Genomic DNA, 21,750 nt, shown 5'->3' on the forward strand with positions numbered 1-21,750 from the left:
AATTGAGTGAGAAGGACATTGATTGCTGCCAGCAGGAATCAGAGGTGAGAAAGTTCAGAAGCAATGTAGTTTAGAAATCAATGGCCCACATCTTCTGATTTGAATTGCAGAAGTTTGCCACTAATTTATGTTGAGATCAAAAGGAATTCCTGGCAGTAGTTGCACATGTTCAGTAGTTGCACGTGAACTTTGAACTTCCAATAGGCAGAGATATTGCAGAAATGCATGTATTGCCCTTCCATTGCCTCAAATCTGGACCAATAGACATTGGAGCCTAAAATTGTCCCAGTTAAAAGTTGGGAGATTTGAACCAATGTGTTCCTGTCATCACTTGAGATGCACCCAGTGTTTGATTTTTGAGAAGCCTTGTAAATAATTTTATTCTTTCCCAATGTTTATAAGTTGCCATCTTTTTCAAGATCAGAAATTCAGGAAGATGAGAAATCAAGTTAACAACCTTCTGATCTTTATTCTGGCTTTACCAAAGCAGCCATCAAGTTGCTAGTAACAAAGTTTTAGAGAATCGAAGCAGAATTGTGTCACTTTTGGTAGTATCCTTACCTCTGAGCCAGGAGGTCTGGGTTCAAGTCCTACCTGCTCCAGAGGTGTGTAATTACATCTCCTAATGGATAGGATAGAAAATAAGTTTCTTGACAGGGTAGAACATTTTCTTGTAATGTGTATTTAATTCATATCAATAATTACTACTTAATATGTTTGTTGCAAATATGTTTTTTGAAAGATACTGCTCTCTTTCTGAACAAATTCAACACTACAGATGATAGAAAAGTTATATTGTACTCGTTTTCAGTTCTGTCTGCCTTTTATGATTAAGTTGTTTCAGTACAACAATGTAAATTTGAAATAAAATCATTAAATAGGGAAATAATCAAATGTAAAATGACATCAAAAAGGTTCTGATCATCTACATTAAATAAACAGTGAACACTTCAAATGTTCATGTCGCATCAATCCTTGGTTCAATACAAGGGTCAAATCTATCAAGCCACTCGTCACTATGGAGACTTTAGAAACCATAGTAAACAAATGGTTACCTTCACCAGATGTAACTTTGGCATAAAGGTTGATTTCTGTTGTAGCACCTCAAGCATTTGTTTGATTGGTAGTATATTATTTGTTGAAGCGATACCTAGTCTGAGTGGCAAAGAACTAGAATTGTTCAACCTTTTCCATAAAACAAAAACTCTTTGTGTTTACTAACTGATGTTAGATAGTAATCTTACATTAATGCTAAGTTATGTATAATGTATTGACTCAGTTATGCACAGCTGCAGATGCTGGAATGCCACCAACACAGGGATTCAGTCCAGAGTTAACACTATAAGTACCAGAAAACATTTTGTTCAGAATTTGTATTTTTTTAATACATGACAGAGTTTGTTATTGATTTACTTTGTTTTTGATAAAGTTAGAAACATAGAAACTAGAAGCAGCAGTAGGTTATTTGGCCCTTCAAGCCTGTGTTGCTGTTCAATATGATCTTGGCTAATCCTGTATCTCAATGCCATATTCCAATTTTCTCCCACAATGCTTGATTGTCTTTAAAATCTAAAAGTGTATCTAACTTTTTCTTAAGTTTTTTTTTCTTATTTATCTTATCTGTCTCTTTCTTGAAGAACTTGTGGATTTCTCCATCCTGGCGAGCTGTGCTGACTTTCAAGTTGGTGTGCATTATATAGGTTCTATCAGCGCTCCGATATTTCATCCAAGCAGCTACCCTTCATAAATGGGCTTGAGAATTTAGGAAGCTAGGAAGGAATGGATAGCTGGGACCTTTGTTGTTGCTAAATCTTCCACACTTGAGTGGTGGATGTTTCCTTACTTCAGTCCTGAGTATTTTATGGATTAACTGATAGGGATTGATTTCCATGACATTATTGTCATGTCATGTGAGTACCAAGATGGTAGATGGTGAACAAGATTAAAGCAGAAATCTTAGTTTAATATTTCTTCTGAAAAACAGCACATTCAACAATATAACATTTCCTTATTATTGGCACCAAAATTTCAACCTAGGTCATCTGATAAAGGCTGGAGTGAGGCTTGAATGCAACATGTTTGAGCCTTCTGCCTCAGAGATTCACGTGTCACCACCTCATCAAAGCAGCACCTTGACAACACAGACAGAGTGTTCCAATTACTGCCTCAGCTTGCTCCACTTCCAATATGATTAATTTGTAATTAAACTGAAAAAAAGTGCCAAATGTGACATACTACTTAAATATACTTTGTATCTGTGTTCATTATTGATGTTGTAAGAAAAAAAAATACAATGCAAACCTAAATATAGATTAATGTTGTCCCAAAGGCACTGAGTCAAAGCCATAATGCACGTAAGTCAAAGCGACTAAAGGTAATGCTCCCCATCAGTTGTTTGTGTGATGCTATCCTCAGCAGTGGAGGATCGAGGTTCAAATTTTCTCCAATCCACCTGATAGAAATGGATCAGTTGAGTAATTAAAAAATGATCAGGAAGTACTCAGCCCTTCCAATTTGAACTTGTGGGATTATGTAGGTAGTTAAGATGCCTGCCGAAAGCAACCTGGAATATCATGAATTTATGCACTTCAGAGACATAACAAGACTTCAGTTGCTTAAAACTGGAATGAAGCAAGGCAGACATCTTTTGGATTTTGATGTATGACAGCAAATACTGCAAAGGATGAAGAAACCTTCCTTCCCAAGCTTAGGTTTGAAGCAAGATTCATGCTCTAAAACTCCCAAGAAAAGTCATTCGTTCCCTGCACCACATTTCTTTTGATTTTATGAGAACTTCCCACAGCTCCCTCTCAACCACATAACTACAAACTGTGGGCAGTCAAAAACTGAAGCATTTGTATCTATGCTGTACATCTCTGCCTCTATGAGTCTATGACTGCCATATCATTTTCCATGTTAGCAGCTTCTCTGACCATTGTACTCATCAGTATGTGAACTCAAAGCACTTAATTGAGTCCAAAAAGATGAAATGCACAATACCTTATATTTAGCACTTACCTGTCCCCTTCTATCTGAAACTTACTTGCAGTTAGAATAAATTTCTTAGCTGTTTGTATTGCAAACACTTGATGTGTTAATCTGAACAATTAATAATCACATTTGCTTTACTTTTGCATGAGAAAATGCAATGGTATGGCACAAAACCCAGTTCTATCATGTCATTATTGTCAAGATCATTCCATTGTGTTTCTGAGATATTAATACATCCTGTTTATGTTTGTTATCTTTCTGCCTGTAGTAAAGTAGCATGTTTGCTGTGCAATAATTATACTTTAGGGTAACCTCTATTAAAAACAAAAACATGCTAATTTTTGAAGGCAAACATACATTTTCATTTTGTGAATTGATGCTTTCCTAGAACAATGCCGGTACTTATTAACAACTAATCATTTTATTTTTCCTTTGTAGATTTAAGGTCCCTTATTTGGCAGTGCTGTACCTTTTGCAGCCATGCAGATGTCCTTTCCGAGTAAAATGTTGTGTACGTTTACATTACCACCCATTATTCATTCCAACACTATACCAAAGCAATTAAAATCATAATCAATTTCCATTTGTAATTGTAATTGTTGATAACATACTTTAAATAAACTGCTGGTATTCTTGAATTTGGAGACAGTAGCATTACGTTAAACAAAAGGGAACTACTGTAGATGCTGTCAAATCAAAATAAAAACAGAAAATGCTGAAGAAACTCAATAGGTCTGGCAGCATCTGTGAAGAGAGAAACAAGTTAATGTTTCTAGTCTGGTGAATCTTTGAAACTTTATTCAAGGAAAAGCATTCTACAAACTCACATTCCAGATGGGTTGGCCAGTTTCCTGAGGCTGCAGTTGCAAAGAAGTCATTGGATTTGAAATGTTAATTATGTTTCTCTCTCAACTGATGTTGCCCAGACCTGTTGAGTTCCACTGTTTGTTTTTTTTCAGCATTTCTTTAAAAGTTATTTTATGTTTGACAGCTCTGTTGTTTAAGTTGTGGAAAGTGACATTTGTTTGTTAGCTCTGTATTTAATATAATTAAGGAGATAGTGACAACTGCAGATGCTGGAGAGTCCGAGTGGATAAAACATGAACTGGAAAAAGCACAGCAGGTCAAGCAGCATCAGAGGAGAAGGGGAGTTGATGTTTCAGGTCGGAACCTTTCATCAGGACTGAAAAAAGATTCTGTCTTGAAACATCGACTCTCCTCCTCTGATGCTGCTTGACCTGCTGTGCTTTTTTTCAGCTCAACCTTTATCCACACCCATCCCCCCCCTTTACAATATTTAAATCAACCAATCTATATTTAGATCAAAACTAGACTCACATCTTTTGTGAACTTACAACAGAGGTTGTCTCACATAAAAAGGAGGATTTTCATGCTGGGAGTAGATTGCATCCAGGTTAATATCTCTAGATCAAATATAGCATTGCCAAAATCAGAACTAAGTTCCATTATTACACCATCTCAGTGAAAAGAAATTTAAAAATCGAAAAGAACATACTGAGGCAGCACAGTAGTGTAGCAACTTGGGCAAAAGCAAGAAGAGTGGGACAGGAGGCAACATAAGACCATAAAACGTGGGAGCAGAGGTAGACCTTCAGCCCAGCATGTCTGCTACACCTTTCAACCAAATCATGGCTGCTTTGATAAACCTCAACTCCATTTTCTTGTCTTTTCCCTGTAATGCTTGATTCCCTTACTAATTAAAAATCTGGATGCTAGCTTTTGTGATTCATGGATGAGGACTCCTAAATCCATCTGTTCTGTAGCTTTCTGCAGTCTTTCTCCAGTCAAATACATCTAGTCGCTTAATAATAGCTTTTTACTGACTGAAGTCCATGTAATGAATAGTAATAAAGAAATAAAGTTAGGGGCTCCTATTCTGAGTACGAAAGCATTCACAGTAAGAGATATGAACTAATGAAAAAGAGAAACGTTAGGCAGTCAGTTGGCAATCTCAGATTAAAAGACTTGTTAGAAAAAAAAGTGGTCATAATATAACTGAAGTTCAAAACCAACATACTCCCAACCAAAAATATAATCTTAAATTTAAAGAAAACCAATAATGTATGTGTGAAGGCAAACTGGCTACAGTTAATTAGGTAAATGACTATGTGATATGGTAGTAAATAAACATTGCAAAACTTTTTTAAAGAAGCAATTCAAAATGCATTCCATTTAAAAAATGTAAACATTCATCAAGAAAATTGATCCATGGCTTAGTGAGGATGTAAATGATTGAATTAGATTAAAAGAAGAGGTTAATAATGGGTTAAAGGTTGTAACCCTGAGAACTGGGTTTGTTTTAGAAACCAGCAAACAGCCTCCAGAAAAAAAGATAAAAATGAACAAATAGAATGAGAATGTAAGAACCTTTGTAAAATATATAAAATATGTAAAAGGGAAAATAACTAAAGTAAGTATTCATCTCTTAGAAGCAGAGAGAGGAGAGATTTTGATGCAGAATGTCAGAGGCATTTAACAAATATCTTTGCCTGACTTTACATTAGGAGCCATGATGAGGAGGTGGCCAGTGTTGGACTAGGGTGGGCAAAGTTAAAACTCACACTACACCAGGTTATAGTCTAACACATTTATTTGGAAATACTAACTTTCAGAGTGCTGCTGCTTCATCAGGTAGCTCGTCACCCAGCTATTTGATGAAGGAGCAGCGCTCCGAAAGCTAATACTTCCAAATAAACTCACTGGACTATAACCTGGTATTGTGTGATTTTTAACTTTACAGTAGAAGGCAAATTCCATGTCAATATATGGTAACCAGCTTATTCTTAACAATGGGGAACTTAAGGTAATTAATATCAATGGAGGTAATAATATTGGGGAGAGTTAAGGGGCGAAAATTTGATAAATCATCAGGAACTGATTGTTTATATTTTAGAGGGTTGCAGAGGTAATGGATGTGCTGGTTTAAAAAAAAATCTAGAATCATTTCAGCAGAGGGAAGTTGGCAAAGCAATTCAGCCACTCAGGAAAGTATGAAAAGAGAAAACCAAAACTACAGAGAAATTAGTCTGATATTAATTGAGAAAATGCTGAAATTAAGGAAGTCTTAATGATATCCTTTCAAAATCCTGGAGTCAGGAGTAATGTAATAACATGGATAGGGGGTTGATTAATGGACAGGAAGCAGATGGGAAGGAAGAATGGAATATTTTAACTTCATAGGCATTTGGTAATGAGGTACTGTAAGGATTATGGATAGAACTAGAGAAGTCTGAGGTCAGGTCTGAAGGAGTCATAGTGGAGCTGAAGTGTTAACTCTGTTTCTCTCTCCATAGATGCTGTCTGACTTGCTGAGATTTCCAGCATCCAAAGTATTTTGCTCTTATTGCTCGGACCTGAGTTATTTAAAATCGATGTTCATGACATAGTTGAAGATACCAAGAGTAAGATATATAAATTAGCGCATGAGACAGAGACTGTAAGGAGATATACAGGGAGATCCCCATATGTGCGGAATCATTTTCCACGGTTCCAATTACCTGCGGTTTACCGCAGCCAGAACATATTATCGGGAACCTTCCGGAACGAGGGACCAGGGGGCTACCAGGAAGGTAAATTTCCCATTTACACAAATGGGTTAGATCCTGTTCACGGTTTTGGGCTTCCGCGGTACATCATGGAATGTATCCCCCACGGCTACTGGGGGACTACTTAAACAGGTTCAGTGCATAGCATTGATATAGCAGATGGAATATGATATAGGGAAGTGTGAGGTTATTCACTGTGTTAGTAAGAATAGCAAAACAGAATTTTTTTTAAAGGTGTGAAACTTTTGTGTCTTGATGTTCAGAGGGACTTGTGTGTTATCATACGAGGAACAGAAAAGGTTAGCATGCAGGCATTGCAAGCAGTTAGGATAGCAAATAGTGTATTGGCCTTTATTGTAATGAGCTTGGAGTACGTCGATGTATTGCTACATTTGTGTGAGAGTTTGGTATGGAGTATTTAAGGAATGAGATACTCATATTGGAGGAAGTGTAGCTGAGGTTCACTGCATTGGTTCTTGTGGTGAAAGGGTTGTCTGATGATGAGAGGTTGAATAACTTGGATCGATACTCTTTTAGAAGAATGACAGATAATCTCATTGTAAAATTCTGAAGGATCTTGACAGTCTACACAGTGCAAAGTTGTTTCCCCTTTCTGTTGAATCTGGAACATGGGGCACAGTCTTTTGATAAAGCATCAGTTCATTTAGGTCGATGATGAGAATAAATTTCTTCCCTCAGAGTTCACTAAAATAGACAGTTATGAATGGGAATCAAGGCATATGGGAAGTGGGCAGACAGGTTCATTAAAGCCTGTGATCAGCTTTGATCAGATTGAATAGGGTTCAGCAAGCTTGAAGACGTAGTCTATGTCACTACTGTGACATTTTCACTCACCCACATTAGCCATCTTATATACTTTAAGCAAAATAATAGTTATTCACAGGTATTGTGCCAAATTAAAATGCTTTGAGCTGTAGGGCTGATGCCCACAGGTAATTCACGAGAAATACAAGATTGCCTAATACTTTTCACACAGTACCATTGTGCTCAGAAGTTTTTGAATTGAGACCTTTTTCTTTGGTTTTGTTTGCATACGCCAAAATTCAAAAGACCTGTCCCTTAAACTATGCCATTCATTTTTATAGTTATTTTTATATGGTACCAGGATCTGTATTGGTAGCATTGGCTGATAGAAACACATAGGGGTCACAACACAAACTTGGCATTCAGTCCAACCAGGAATCATGCTAGCATTTACTTTTCAGGCACATAAATGATTTTAATCACATGAACTCAACATGTGGACAAGTGTGAGGTGATACACTTTGGCCGGAGTAATCGGAATGCAAAGAACTGGGCTAATGGTAGGATTCTTGGGAGTGCAGATGAGCAGAAAGATCCCGGTGTCCATGTACACAGATCCCTGAAAGTTGCCACCCAGATTGACAGGGTTGTTAAGAAGGGATACAGTGTTTTGGCATTTGTTAATGGAGGGATTGAGTTCCAGAACCAGGAGGTTGTGATGCAGCTGTACAAAGCTCTGGTATTTCCACACTTGGAGAATTGTGTACAGTTCTGGTCACCGCATTATAAGAAGGATATGGAAGCTTTGGAACTGGGTGCAGAGGAGATTTACTAGGATGTTGCCTGGTATGGAAGGAATGTCTTACGAGGAAAGGCTGAGGGCCTTGAGTCTGTTCTCGTTAGAGAGAAGAAGGTTGAGAGGTGACTTAATAGAGACATACAAGATAATCAGAGGGTTAGATAGGGTGGACAGGGAGAACCTTTTTCAAAGTATGGAGACGGTGAGCACAAGGGGACATAGCTTTAAAGTGAGGGGAGATGAGTATAAGACAGATGTCAGAGGTAGTTTCTTTACTCAGAGAGTAGTAAGGGTATGGAATGCTTTGCCTGCATCGATAGTAGATTCTAGGAGAAAGTGAGGACTGCAGATGCTGGAGATCAGAGCTGAAAATATGTTGCTGGAAAAGCGCAGCAGGTCAGGCAGCATCCAAGGAACAGGAGAATCGACATTTCGGGCATGAGCCCTTCTTCAGGAATGAGGAGAGTGTGCCAAGCAGGCTAAGATAAAAGGTAGGGAGGAGGGACTTGGGAGAGGGGCGTTGGAAATGCGATAGGTGGAAGGAGGTTAAGGTGAGAGTGATAGGTCGGAGTGGGGGAGAGAGTGGGAGCGGAGAGGTCAGGAAGAAAATTGCAGGTTAGGAAGGTGGTGCTGAGTTCAAGGGTTGGGACTGAGACAAGGTGGGGGGAGGGGAAATGAGGAAACTGGAGAAATCTGAGTTCATCCCTTGTGGTTGGAGGGAATCTATTACCGAGTAGGGACCTCCAACCACAAGGAATGAACTCAGATTTCTCCAGTTTCCTCATTTCCCCTCCCCCCACCTTGTCTCAGTCCCAACCCTTGAACTCAGCACCACCTTCCTAACCTGCAATTTTCTTCCTGACCTCTCCGCTCCCACTCTCTCCCCCACTCCAGCCTATCACTCTCACCTTAACCTCCTTCCACCTATCGCATTTCCAACGCCCCTCTCCCAAGTCCCTCCTCCCTACCTTTTATCTTAGCCTGCTTGGCACACTCTCCTCATTCCTGAAGAAGGCCTCATGCTCGAAACGTCGATTCTCCTGCTCCTTGGACGCTGACTGACCTGCTGCGCTTTTCCAGAAACACATTTTCAGCTTGGTAGTAGATTCGCCAAGTTTAAATGCATTTAAGTCGTCATTGGACAGGCAAATGGACGTACATGGAATAGTGTAGGTGGGATGGGCTTCAGATTAGTATGACAGGGCGGCGTAACATCGAGGGCCGAAGGACCTGTACTGCGCTGTAATGTTCTCTGTTCTATGTTTCTATTTTGCGTCAACACCTTTTCCTTCATCCACCTTTGCAATATAATTGTGAATGTTGATACAGCTTCTGCCTTGAAAATGTGTTGCTGGTTAAAGCACAGCAGGTTAGGCAGCATCCAAGGAACAGGAAATTCGACGTTTCGGGCCAGAGCCCTCGAAACGTCGAATTTCCTGTTCCTTGGATGCTACCTAACCTGCTGTGCTTTAACCAGCAACACATTTTCAGCTCTGATCTCCAGCATCTGCAGACCTCACTTTTTACTCGACAGCTTCTGCCTTAGCTAGTAACTATGAAAATTAATTTCTCAGCCTCACAACTCTCTCCATCTATTTTTCTCAGCAAGCAGGAAATCCTAGCATTGCTAAGGTTAGTGGGCAGAAAGACCTACTGAGTTTACTTAGTCCTCTGAACAGCTGGTCTGACTGAATCTGTGAGTTTACTACTAGATCGCAGCTAGCTAAATGATTTGCACAGCTTATGATTTCACTGCAAAAGAACCTAAAACCTTGCTTATATTATTTTGTACTATTCATGGAGAGGAATTGGTTGTATTCTTAGATGGAAGAAAATCTGGAATATGACTAACCATTAGCCAAGGAATGAATCTCAGTTAATTTGTCTCAAGATACACAATTTATGTATTTTTAATCAGCCTGTTCAGATATATTATGACACAACTCTGGAACAGGTGGGACTTGAGCACACCTTAGGTAGGGACATTATGACTGCATCATAAAAGCCCTCAAATATAATAACACACTGGCTAAGCTCCCAGGAAATCATATCAATATTTTCTGATTAGATTAGATTCCCTACAGTGTGGAAACAGGCCCTTCGGCCCAACCCAGTCCACAATGACCCTCCGAAGAGTAACCCACCCAGACCCATTTCCCTCTGACTAATGCACCTAACACTATGGACAATTTAGCATGGCCAATTCACCTGACCTGCACATCTTTGGATTAACCTGTTCAGAGATATTATTACACACCTCTGAAGCAGGTCAGAAATGAACCCAGAGCTCTTGCCTCAAAGGTAGGGATACTACCACTGTGCCAGAAGATTCCCAAGATGCTCATCTTACACTGACATCTAAAGGCACTTCTAGGTTCCTAATCATGGAAGTTTAACTGCAGGCAAATATTGAAGTTTACCTGCTATCGGCTGCAATATAAATATTTTCTTGGATTTTGTGAATTGCACTTGATTGACTGTCAAGAAGCATAAGAGTGAAAACATATTTTCTTACTTTCAGCAATGACACAGTTAGTTCATGTTTCAAATGCAGCAGAAATAGGAAAGAATGGCACACATAATTATCAGTCTCACTGTGATCATCACTTCCCCCAGGAGTTCATGATAAATGATAACACATCTCAAATATGACGGAGTACAAATTGCTGACATCCTTGAAGTAAATGTTACTCCCATAATTTTACGTATTACTTGCTGAACAGTAAAACTCTTAATAGGGTTGTATCACTGCATAAATTAAACTTTTAACTTTTGTTGCAGTTACACTGATTATAGTGGTATCTTTCATATCCCTTTTTGTCACTTTACATCTCTTACTTGTGCCTTGGAGAATTAATTTAATGTACAATTAGAATTTAATATGGTATATAGAGACTTTGTAAACATATTAATCATTGCCAAGCAAGATGCTCCTATTAAAGTATAAGTGTATCAATCCACTTGTTTTAAGTGATGCACAAGATTGATTGCGCTGTCCTTTCTGTAATTGCAAAATGTTGGTGTGAATGGAGTTGGATATTAGTTGTGATAAATGTCACTGACACTTCACTAATGTATACAAATTGAGGGCAGTCATAAACTAAAATTGCAGTAAATGCTTGGTGGAAATTAGTATTGTTTGTTAGGTTAATATTCTGAAAAAAATATACCTCTCTGTATATTTTTTGTCTCTCCCATCTCCTATCTATATGCTTATTTGCATTCCCTATGTAGATAAACAAACAGGAGATGAGAGAGACAGATTAATATATGTTATATCTACAAATGGTTTTGTGCATGGGAGGGGGTGGAAAGCAAAGTTTAAAATATGAATTTTCCGGTAAGTCACAGATTCCATATGGCTGTTTGAATTGATTGTATTTGTTACTGTTTGTATTTGTTTTCTGTGTATGATTTAGAATTATATGAACCCTATAACAGGTCATACTATCCTATATCTGCAGAATGCTGTTTTTTATTAATTTAATTTCTAAAGTTACAAACTTTAGAAATCTATTGTTCCCAATTTTACTTACTTCTGATATTGTCCATTTCCTTGTAAATTTTATCTGTGTGATATATCTGTACACAGCAAATAGGGACCTCTTGATTGTTAGTCAATCTGAGGTTTCTAACATTAATCAGAAGATCTAAGTTCACTGAGTTATTTCATTTGGGGAATGTTTGTTCCAACAAATTCAGAACAGAAGTCTTTTTTATTGTAAAAAAGACAAATATGTAAAATAAATGCGGAACAAATTTTCCTCAGTTGGTTGGAGTCATGCTGATCACTGCAGTGTTTTAGAGGACTGGATTTTAGTTGGAGGCTGACAGATTCTGTTTGAATTCTTTTTGTAGATTACAAGGTGCTCAACTATCATTGGCAGAGTTGTGATAAATCAGAGGGGACAGCTGCTGCCACAGACAGAGAAAATACTATCCCAACCCCCATTAACAGCTGGCCCGCTGTAAAAGAGAATAACATAAAAGGAATAAGAAGCCAGGTGGAAATTATATTATTCGAAAGAGGCTTCATTGTTCCTTAAACCTGTTCCTTTATTCATACAGATCAAACTGTATCCCTGATGAAAGTGTCTTCTTACTCTATTCTTCAAGGTAGCAGAGCAAAATATAGTAATAGCATTCTGCAATTTACGTTTAAAGAACCCCTATAAAGTTTATACTTCATGATTAAAATTCCTGGCACTAATAAGGCCAAAACCTATTCCATAGTAAATTCACTTAACTTAAATGTTTTCTCTTTAATTTCAGCATGGACTCCTTGATGTACAATTCTAAATTTCTCCCCTTTTCTATTATTCTTTCCCTAGGGTACAATCATACATGTACTCTCACACGTTCAAAAAAATATGTCAATTCTTATAAATCTGAGCCTAAATTGGAGCTGTTTGATAATAGGATTGTGTATCACATTTGGTACTTATCTAGTCTTGATGCATTTTGCAGTCTACCCAGCAGTCAGGAGCCTGTGATGTCATTGCACTCCCTTTACCTATCTAGTGCAAAGTAAAACCCCATAGCTCTTTTAGTTCTGATTAGCTATTATGATATGTTTCTTTGTGTTAATTTCAAACTTTGTTGCCTTTTACCAACTATAAAATTTATTCTGTAAATTTTGTTTGCTCAAACTCATTTAAGTGTTCTCAAAGTAGAACCAAAAAAGTTCCTGTTTTATTAAATTTCTGTTCACCTCTACTCAACCAGTTCCATTCAGATCCATGAGGTAATGTACTTGAGTTTATTTAGAAATGTTGCTCATGAAATTGCTCATAGTTGAGAAAGGAGCCATCTGTCACTGTGCAGCTGCCTGCTTCAGACTCACGTTTTGGTGATACGGCCACTCTGAATATATTACACAGTGAATACACAGAATTACACACTGGAAAGCCCAGGAGATGGTCTGATTTTGTCCAACAATAGGTATTCCTTTTCAATAAATAGAAATACACAGTGGGAATGTTTCCCCTTGTTTTGAAGGCAGGGCATATGGCTGAAGTATTTTCTTTTCCCTGGTCATGCAACATCTGTTGTCGTCTCTGAAGAAGATTGGATCAGTGATTTGATGTCATAGGCTGTGCCCTGTTGGTTGACCTTGTTAGTGGTCTGTAACCTAGATTAAAAGCTGAGGCTTTGCTTTACTGAACTGTTAAATGGTTTAAGGAAGTCCTAATGCTTGATAATAAAATGTTGTATTCATTGCATTCTGAGGAGGTGGTGCAAAATATTGGGTCTCCAATGAAAGGCAGTTTGCAATCTAAAAATAACCAAGTCTTGTCAAATGACAGAGGGATCCAGTGATGTTCTTTCGCTTCAAATACTGCTCACAACTTTAGGCAGATAATTACTCAGTAATCAAAATATGCAGGTGATTACTGTATTTCAGTTCCTTTAACCATCATATGAAGATGTAAACCTTTTGGTTCAGTCCGTGTTTAGTATCTTACACAGCACACAACTGACATGATTCTGATCAAACTCCAGTTTTTTCATTAATTTGTCAGGTTCCTGTTATCGCAACAAAGCAGCTGCACATGTTATGTTTTAAAGAAGCTGCAATGATAGTGAACGGCCCTCCATGGTATTCAGGACAGTTTTGCTTTGTTTGATCATTATTTGTGTCAGGCTGTTTCTATTCTTGTGCAAAATAGACTGTTGTACCCAACATTTAAAAGCAAGTGACAAAAATATTACTATCCTCTGAGTCAAAATTTGGAAACTATATCCATGCGTACCTATCTAGTGTAAATTCCTCCTCACAAACACAATGTAATTTTTATTTGTTAAAAATGAAAGAACTGTGGAAACAAAAACTGAAATTGCTGGAAAAGCTCAATAGGTCTGGCAGCATCTATGGAGAGAAAGCAGAGTTAAAGTTTCAGGTCCAGTGACTTCTTCAGAACTTTATATTATTGAAGTTGAGCAGTATTTTTGTAAAATCCTTTTGCACAGTAATCAGCAATAATTTCTCTGATGATTCTTCAACAGTTTCACCTCCAGTATGTGGTGGAGGGTTTTTGCTCTGAGAAAAATGAAAGGTGAATTCCTAAACAGGTCATTTACAAGTGGTAGCTGCATTGCACCTAGCCTTTACTGTGTCCTATACTTTTTCAGGACATAGAGTTGCAAATTGAATTCAGAAAATCAAACGCATGTCATTGCCGTCTTGATCCACTGGGAACGGAATAGTAATTTGATCCACATTGCAGCAATGTTCAAATAAAACATGTATTTCATGGAACTGCCTTCTCGATCATTAGTTTATTTTAGAAGCATAGAAAATAAGAGCAGGAGTCGTTCCATTCCCAGGAATCAGTCTAATAAACCTGTGTTGCAATCCCTTAATAGCCAGAACATGTTTCCTTGGGTAAGGAACCAACACTGCAGACAGTATTCTGGGTATGGTCTTACGAAGTCCCTGTACAATTGCAGCAAAACATCCCTGCTCCTGTTACTTGAATCCCGTCATTATTTTTAAAAAGGAGCTAGAGAGAAAACAAAGAATTACAGGAAAGTTAGCCTGACCTCACCATTTGGCTTCTTTACTGCTTGTTGCACCTGCATGCTGACCTTCAGCAACTGGTGTACAAGGACTGCATGTCATATAATACCTCCATCTTTCCCAATCTATCTCACGCTCTATCTCCACCTTTCTCAATTTATCACTGTTCAGATAATAAACTGCCTTCCTGGTTTTTTTCACTACATGTTGGATAATTTCACATTTATTCTACATTGTACTTTATCTGTCATGCATTTGCCTACTCGGCCAAAGTGTCCAAATTACACTGAAGCTTTTCTGCATCCTCTCTCAGTGCATTGTTCCACCCAGTTTTGTGTTGTATGCAAATGTGGAGATATTACAATTAGTTCTGTCATCTAGGTCATCAATTTCTCTTGAAATAGCTGGTCTAAGCACTGATGCTTGTGGTACCCAACAAGTCACATCCTGCTTTTTAGAAAAAGACCATTTATTCCTGCTCTTTGTTTCCTGTCTGCCAGCCAGTTCACTATTCATCACAATAAGCAACCCCTGGTCCCATACACTTTAATTTTGTATGTTAATTGTTATCAGAAATCTTATTGAAAGTCTTCAAGAAATCCAATAAACTTAATCCACTGGCTCCACCCCCCCCCTCCCCCCATTAACTCTTTTATTTGCACCTTTGAACAATTCCAGTAGATTTGTCTAGCATGATTTCACTTTTGTAAATCTATACTGACTCTGTCCAATCCTGTCATGGTTTTCCAAGTAGTCTGCTGTTAAATATTTTATAATAGTCCCTAGCATATTCCCCATTATTGAGGTCAGGCTAACCAGCTTATAATTCTGTTTTCTCTCTAGCTCACTTTTTAAATAGTGAGGCTATATTAGACACCTTTGATTCATAGGAATGTTCCAGATTCTGTAGAATACTTAAGGATGACCACTATTTCCAGAGCCATTTGCTTTTAATATAGATCAACAATTAAGTAACTAATTAACTAATTAATGGTGGCATAATGGTAATGTTACTTAGCTTTTAATCCAGAGATCCGGGTTATTGTTATGGGGCAAAAGTAGCTTAATTGTGACCATATAACCACTGTCAATTTTGGTGACAACCCATCTGTTTCAGGGATGTCCTTTAGGAAGGAAATCTGCTGTCCCTACCTTGCCTGGCCTCATATGATTCCTGACCCCAAAACTAAGGGCATGGTTAGGAACATGGGACTGGGATATCATAGCAATTACAGAAATGTGGCTCAGGGTTGGACAGGACTGGTGGCTTAATGTTCCAGGATGCAAATGCTACAGGAAGGACAGAGAGGGAGGCAAGAGAGGAGGGAGAGTGATGTTTTTGATAAGGGATAGCATTACAGGTGTACATAAGGAGGATATTCGCAGAAATAATCCAAAGAAGTCATTTGGGTGGAACTGAGAAATAAGAAAGGGATGATCACTTTATTGGGATTGTATTATAGACCCCCTAATAGTCAGAGGGAAATTGAGAAACGAGTTTGTAAGGAGATCTCAATTGTCTGTAAGAATAATAGGGTGGTTATGGTCGGGGATTTTAACTTTCCAAACATAGACTGGGACTGCCATTGTGTTAAGGGTTTAGATGAAGAGGAATTTGTTAAATGTGTGCAAGACAGTTTTCTGATTCAGTATGTGGATGCATCTAATAGAGAAGGTGACCTACTCTTGGTAAATAAGGCAAGGCAGGTGACTGAGATGTCAATGGGGGAGCACTTTGGGGCCAGCGACCATAATTCTATTCGTTTTAAAATAGGATAAAATGGAAACGATAGACAGATCTAAAAGTTGAAGTTCTAAATTGGAGAAAGGCCAATTTTAACGATATTAGGCAAGAACTTTCAAAAGCTGACTGGGTGCAGATGTTCGCAGGTAAAGGGACGGCTGGAAAATGGGAAGCCTTCAGAAATGAGATAACGAGAATCCAGAGAAAGTATATTCCTATTAGGGTGAAAGAAAAGGCTGATAGATGTAGGGAATGCTGGATGACTAAAGAAATTGAGGGTTTGGTTAAGAAAAAGAAGGATGCATATGTCAGGTATAGACAGGATAGATCGAGTGAATCCTTAGAAGAGTATAAAGGTGATAAGAGTATACTTAAGAGAGAAACCAGGAAGGCAAAAAGGCGACATGAAATAGCTTTGGCAAATAGAATTAAGGAGAATACATTAAGGACAAATACTTTAAGGACAAAAGGGTAACTAGGGAGAGAATAGGGCTCCTCAAAAATCAGCAAGTCAGCCTTTGTGTGGAGCTGCAAAGGGAGACTGGTGAGCAAAGTTAGATTTCACTGAATACAGGGAGAACTTGCCATTTGGATAGAGAACTGGCTCAAAAGTAGAAGACAGAGGGTGGTGGTGGAAGGTTGTTTTTCAGACTGGAGGCCTGTGACCAGTGGAGTGCCACAAGGATCGGTGCTGGGTCCACTACTTTTCATCATTTATATAAATGATTTAGATGTGGACATACGAGGTATAGTTAGTAACTTTGTTGCTGACACCAAAATTGGAGGTGTAGTGGACAGCGAAGAAGGTTACCACAAATTACAATGGGATCTTGATCAGATGGGCCAATGGGCTGAGAAGTGGCAGATGGAGTTCAATTTAGATAAATGTGTGGTGCTGCATTTTGGGAAAGCAAATCTTAGCAGGACTTATACACTTAATGGTAAGATCGTGGGAGTGTTGCTGAACAAAGAGACCTTGGTGTGCAGGTTCATAGCTCCTTGAAAGTGGAATCGCAGGTAGATAGGATAGTGAAGAAGGCATTTGGTATGCTTTCCTTTATTGGTCAGAATATTGAGTACAGGAGTTGGGAGGTCATGTTGTAGCTGTACAGGACATTAGTTATGCCACTTTTGGAATATTTTATGCATTTCTGGTCTCCTTCCTATCAGAAAGATGTTGTGAAACTTGAAAGGATTCAGAAAAGATTTACAAGAATGTTTCCAGGGTTGGAGGATTTAAGCTATAGGGAGAGGTTGAACAGGCTGGGGCTGTTTTCCCTGGAGCATCAGAGGTTGATGGGTGACCTTCTAGAGGTTTATAAAATCATGAGGGGCATGGATAGGATAAATAGACAAAGTCTTTTCCCCAGGGTGGGAGAGTCCAGAACTAAAGGTCATAGGTTTAGGGTGAGAGGGGAAAGATATAAAAGAGACCTAAGGGGCAACTTTTTCACGCAGAGGGTGGTACGTGTATGGAATTAGCTGCCAGAGGAAGTGGTGGAGGCTGGTACAATTGCAACATTTAAAAGGCATTTGGATGGGTATATGAATAGGAAGGGTTTGGAGGGATATGGGCCGGGCGCTGGCAGGTGGGACTAGATTGGGTTGGGAAATCTGGTTGGTATGGCCGAATTGGTACAGCTGTTTACATGCTGTACATCTTTATGACTCTAATAAAGCTGACTTCTAACTGCCATCTGTGCAATTAGGGATGGTTAACAAATGCTTGCCTAGACAGCAACAGCCTCAACTCATGAACAAATTTTTAATAAAGATGAATTTATTTCAGTACAAGGGATTCTTGCAATCATTGGGTTATTTCCCAGTCCTCAAATACTTCTACACAGCTTTAGGACATTGGCATAATTTGAGACCAAAGTATTGTCTTTTTAACAGTAATGCTATACTCTTTTGAAAAGACTTGATCTCGATTTAATGGTACTTTGAGCCTTTCTTTCTGGTTATTAATTTCTAGATATCTGCTAGGCATCATTCAACATTAAGAAATGGGCCATACAACCTGCTAAGTTTGCTCTGCAAAAAATATTAATGTATTTTAGCCACTATGAATATATAATGTAAAGCATCAATTTAATTTTGATCAATTTATTTTTTTCACTGTAACTAAAGACAATCAAGTTTCTAAAGAAACTCTGCTGACTGGACACTTCTCATTTTTCTCACAAGTGTTTTGGATACTCTGGTGTTGTTTTAAAATGAAAGATTAGTAAGTAATGGAAATGTAGAGGTACTAAATGCATGGTGGTAAGATGAAAAGTAAAACAAATGTTTTGAGGATCTTTGCAAAACAGAAATGTTGCCATATTTACTCACCTTTCTGTGTGCACACATGAGCAAATGCACACACACACATCCTTATTGCCAAAATTAAATCTGGTAGAATATTTAATCTCAAAGACAATTTTATAGTCAACTTAAATATCAGAGAAGTGGACAAGAGTTTGAATGTGTCAGTTTTGTATATCATCACTTTGTAACATTCTCAGATCTATACTTTACAAATATGTGTAGTTGGGTTTTGCTTTTAATTTATCAATTTGACACTTTGCTATATTTTTTGCAGGTACATTTTGAACAGTTTAAAGAAGCATTGATTTTTACCTTGTCGACTACTATTGAAGGGAATTTCTCAGGAGATGATGGTTATCAAGCACTAGGTAAGTGGAAGAAAGAGTCTGTAACTTTAGAGATATACAATACATCTTAGTATGATGCATACAAATTTTCATGTGCAGTGAAATCATGGGTTGTAATCTCTCATATGAATGATTTAAGTGCAATTTGTAACTACATTGCCTTCAAAATGTCAGATGTCATGAACAAAATATATTTTTCAGTTGCACATTATGACTATTAGATGTTTTAATGTTCTCTGTAGGCAAGTGTTTTTTACCCTAAAGGCATAATTGTAAAAATTGTGGCAGTTTTTTTAATGAAATAGCTGTTACAGGGTCTGCACTTAGGTTGTATGAAGGAATGCTCAGCCTGGATTGTAATGCTTGTATAATTTATGGTCACATTCTGATTGAAAGTAGACCTCCTTATCATAAAGATATCCCTTCACTATAGCCAGACAACTGTACAGAAAAATGAGCTGAGCAGTGATGCTTTTGTGTTAGTTTGAGTGGACAGCTGTGATTTCGTCCAGACCAAAGGGGTAGCCATGGGCACACGTATGGGCCCCAGCTATGCCTGTCTCTTTGTTGGCTAAATAGAACATTCGATCTTCCGTAATTACACTGGCACCACTCCCCACCTCTTCCTCCGCTACATTGATGACTGCATTGGCGCTACCTTGTGCTCCCGCGAGGAGGTTGAGCAATTCATCAACTTCACCAACACATTCCACCCTGACCTTAAATTTACCTGGACCATCTATGACACCTCCCTCCCCTTCCTGGACCTCTCCATCACCATTAATGCCGACCGACTTGACATTGACATTTTTTACAAACCCACCGACTCCCACAGCTACCTGGATTGCACCTCTTCCCACCCTACCTCTTGCAAAAATGCCATCCCGTATTCCCAATTCCTCAGCCTCCACTGTATCTGCTCCCAGGAGGACCAGTTCCACCACAGAACACACCAGATGGCCTCCTTCTTTAGAGACCGCAATTTCCCTTCCCACGTGGTTAAAGATGCCCTCCAACGCATCTTGTCCACATCCCGCACCTCCGCCCTCAGACCCCACCCCTCCAACCTTAACAAGGACAGAACGCCCCTGTTCTAATGTTCTAATGCCCTGTTGAATGAAAATATTTCAACACCCATTACTTATGATAATACATCTCTTTGTTATCAATTGTTCAACAATGCAAGCAACTTCTTTGTTTACTTTTCAAAATTTTGTAAATGTCTAATATGTCCCACCTTGGCCTCATCTGTTCCAAGAACAACAAGTTAGTGTGTTTTGGCTGTTTAATGTGATATCATATTTTCTTGAAGTCTATGTGTACAACCTCCATAGCAACAATTTTTTTAACATATATACTCTAACGTCTTCAAGATATTCAATTCAAGTAATTAAAAGTACCCTTTCAAAATCATGATCCTTGTCCCTGATTAGCATAAGTGTTGATATATTATGGACTCTGGACATTTACTTAGAACTAAAGTAAAACTTGTTGGCCTCTATTATTTGGCTAATTCCTTTTCCTCTTCTTTATCATGAATATAATCCTCTCTGCTCTCCAGTATTTTGGCAAAATTCTTGTTTTCAAACCTTCTGGAAGATTATGTCGCAAGGCTTCATTATCTCCTTCTTGACTTCCTTCTTTAATTCATATTCAATCACAGGGCTTAGTGACCTTTCTGCTTTCAGCACCATTTGTTTTAACAAATTCTAGATTTTTTTGGCCTTTCATGTATTTTGAAACATTACAAATGACAAATGGATAATTGACCGTTGTAGCTAATGTGTTGGTTAAACTAAATGTAATTAATCCACTGAATAATACTACACAGGCAATATTCACATGTGAGCATACAAATTAGGAGCAGGAGCAAGCTACTTGGCCCCTCAAGCCTCCTCCACCTTTCAGTAAGATCATGGCTGATTGGATTATTCCACATTTCTGTCCACCCTGATAAAAAAAGGCTGAAAATGATCAAGAATCTGTCTCATCAGTGCCCTGTGTGACTGAAGAATAATCTTCAATTCTCCTCACAATATACAATAATATTCTATCATTGTTTAATGTACCAGCATTCTATTTTTTGCAGTTCATGCAGGACTATCAGATCTATAGGTAAATAAGGCATAAAAGAATGACTACAGTAAGATTAGGACAGCCGTGGCAAGTTGTGCATGGAGCCAGAGGAGATAGGGAAAGCGCTAAATGAATATTTTTCGTCAGTATTCATACTGGAAAAAGACAATGTTGTCAAGGAACATACTGATAAACAACATACTAGACTAGATAGGATTGAGGTTCACAAGGAGAAGGTGTTAGGACTTTTGGAAAGCATGAAAATAGATAAATCCCTTGGGTCAGATGCGATTTATCCTCAGATTCTCTGGAAAGTCAGGGAGGAGATTGTCAAGCCTTTGGCTTTGATCTTTATGTTGTCACTGTCTACAGGAATAGTATCAGAAGACTGGATGATAGCAAATGTTGTTCCCTTGTTCAAGAAGGGGAGTAGAGACAACCCTGGTAATTATAGACCAGTGAGCCTTACTTCAGTTGTGGATAAAGTATTGGAAAAGGTTGTAAGAGATAGGAATTATAATCATCTAGAAAGGAATAAGTTGATTGAGGATAGTCAAAAACAGTTTTGTGAAGGGTAGGTTGTGCCTCACAAACTTTATTGAGTTATTTGAGAAGGTGACCAAACAGGTGGA

The 21,750-nt window shown here is 38.3% G+C and overlaps 1 protein-coding gene across 3 annotated transcripts in view; it reads left to right on the top strand.

Annotated features, from left to right (window-relative positions):
• Positions 1-21,750, top strand: part of nin (ninein (GSK3B interacting protein)) — a 184,346-nt gene that overhangs the window by 35,473 nt on the left and 127,123 nt on the right. For all 3 annotated transcript variants that reach the window (XM_060829183.1, XM_060829184.1, XM_060829185.1), the window contains exon 3: positions 18,970-19,063. In XM_060829183.1, coding sequence (XP_060685166.1) covers positions 18,970-19,063 — 94 coding nt within the window. The remainder of the gene's footprint in view (positions 1-18,969; positions 19,064-21,750) is intronic.

The sequence above is a fragment of the Hemiscyllium ocellatum genome, chromosome 8, assembly GCF_020745735.1.
Source record: "Hemiscyllium ocellatum isolate sHemOce1 chromosome 8, sHemOce1.pat.X.cur, whole genome shotgun sequence".
Taxonomy (NCBI): Eukaryota; Metazoa; Chordata; class Chondrichthyes; order Orectolobiformes; family Hemiscylliidae; genus Hemiscyllium; species Hemiscyllium ocellatum.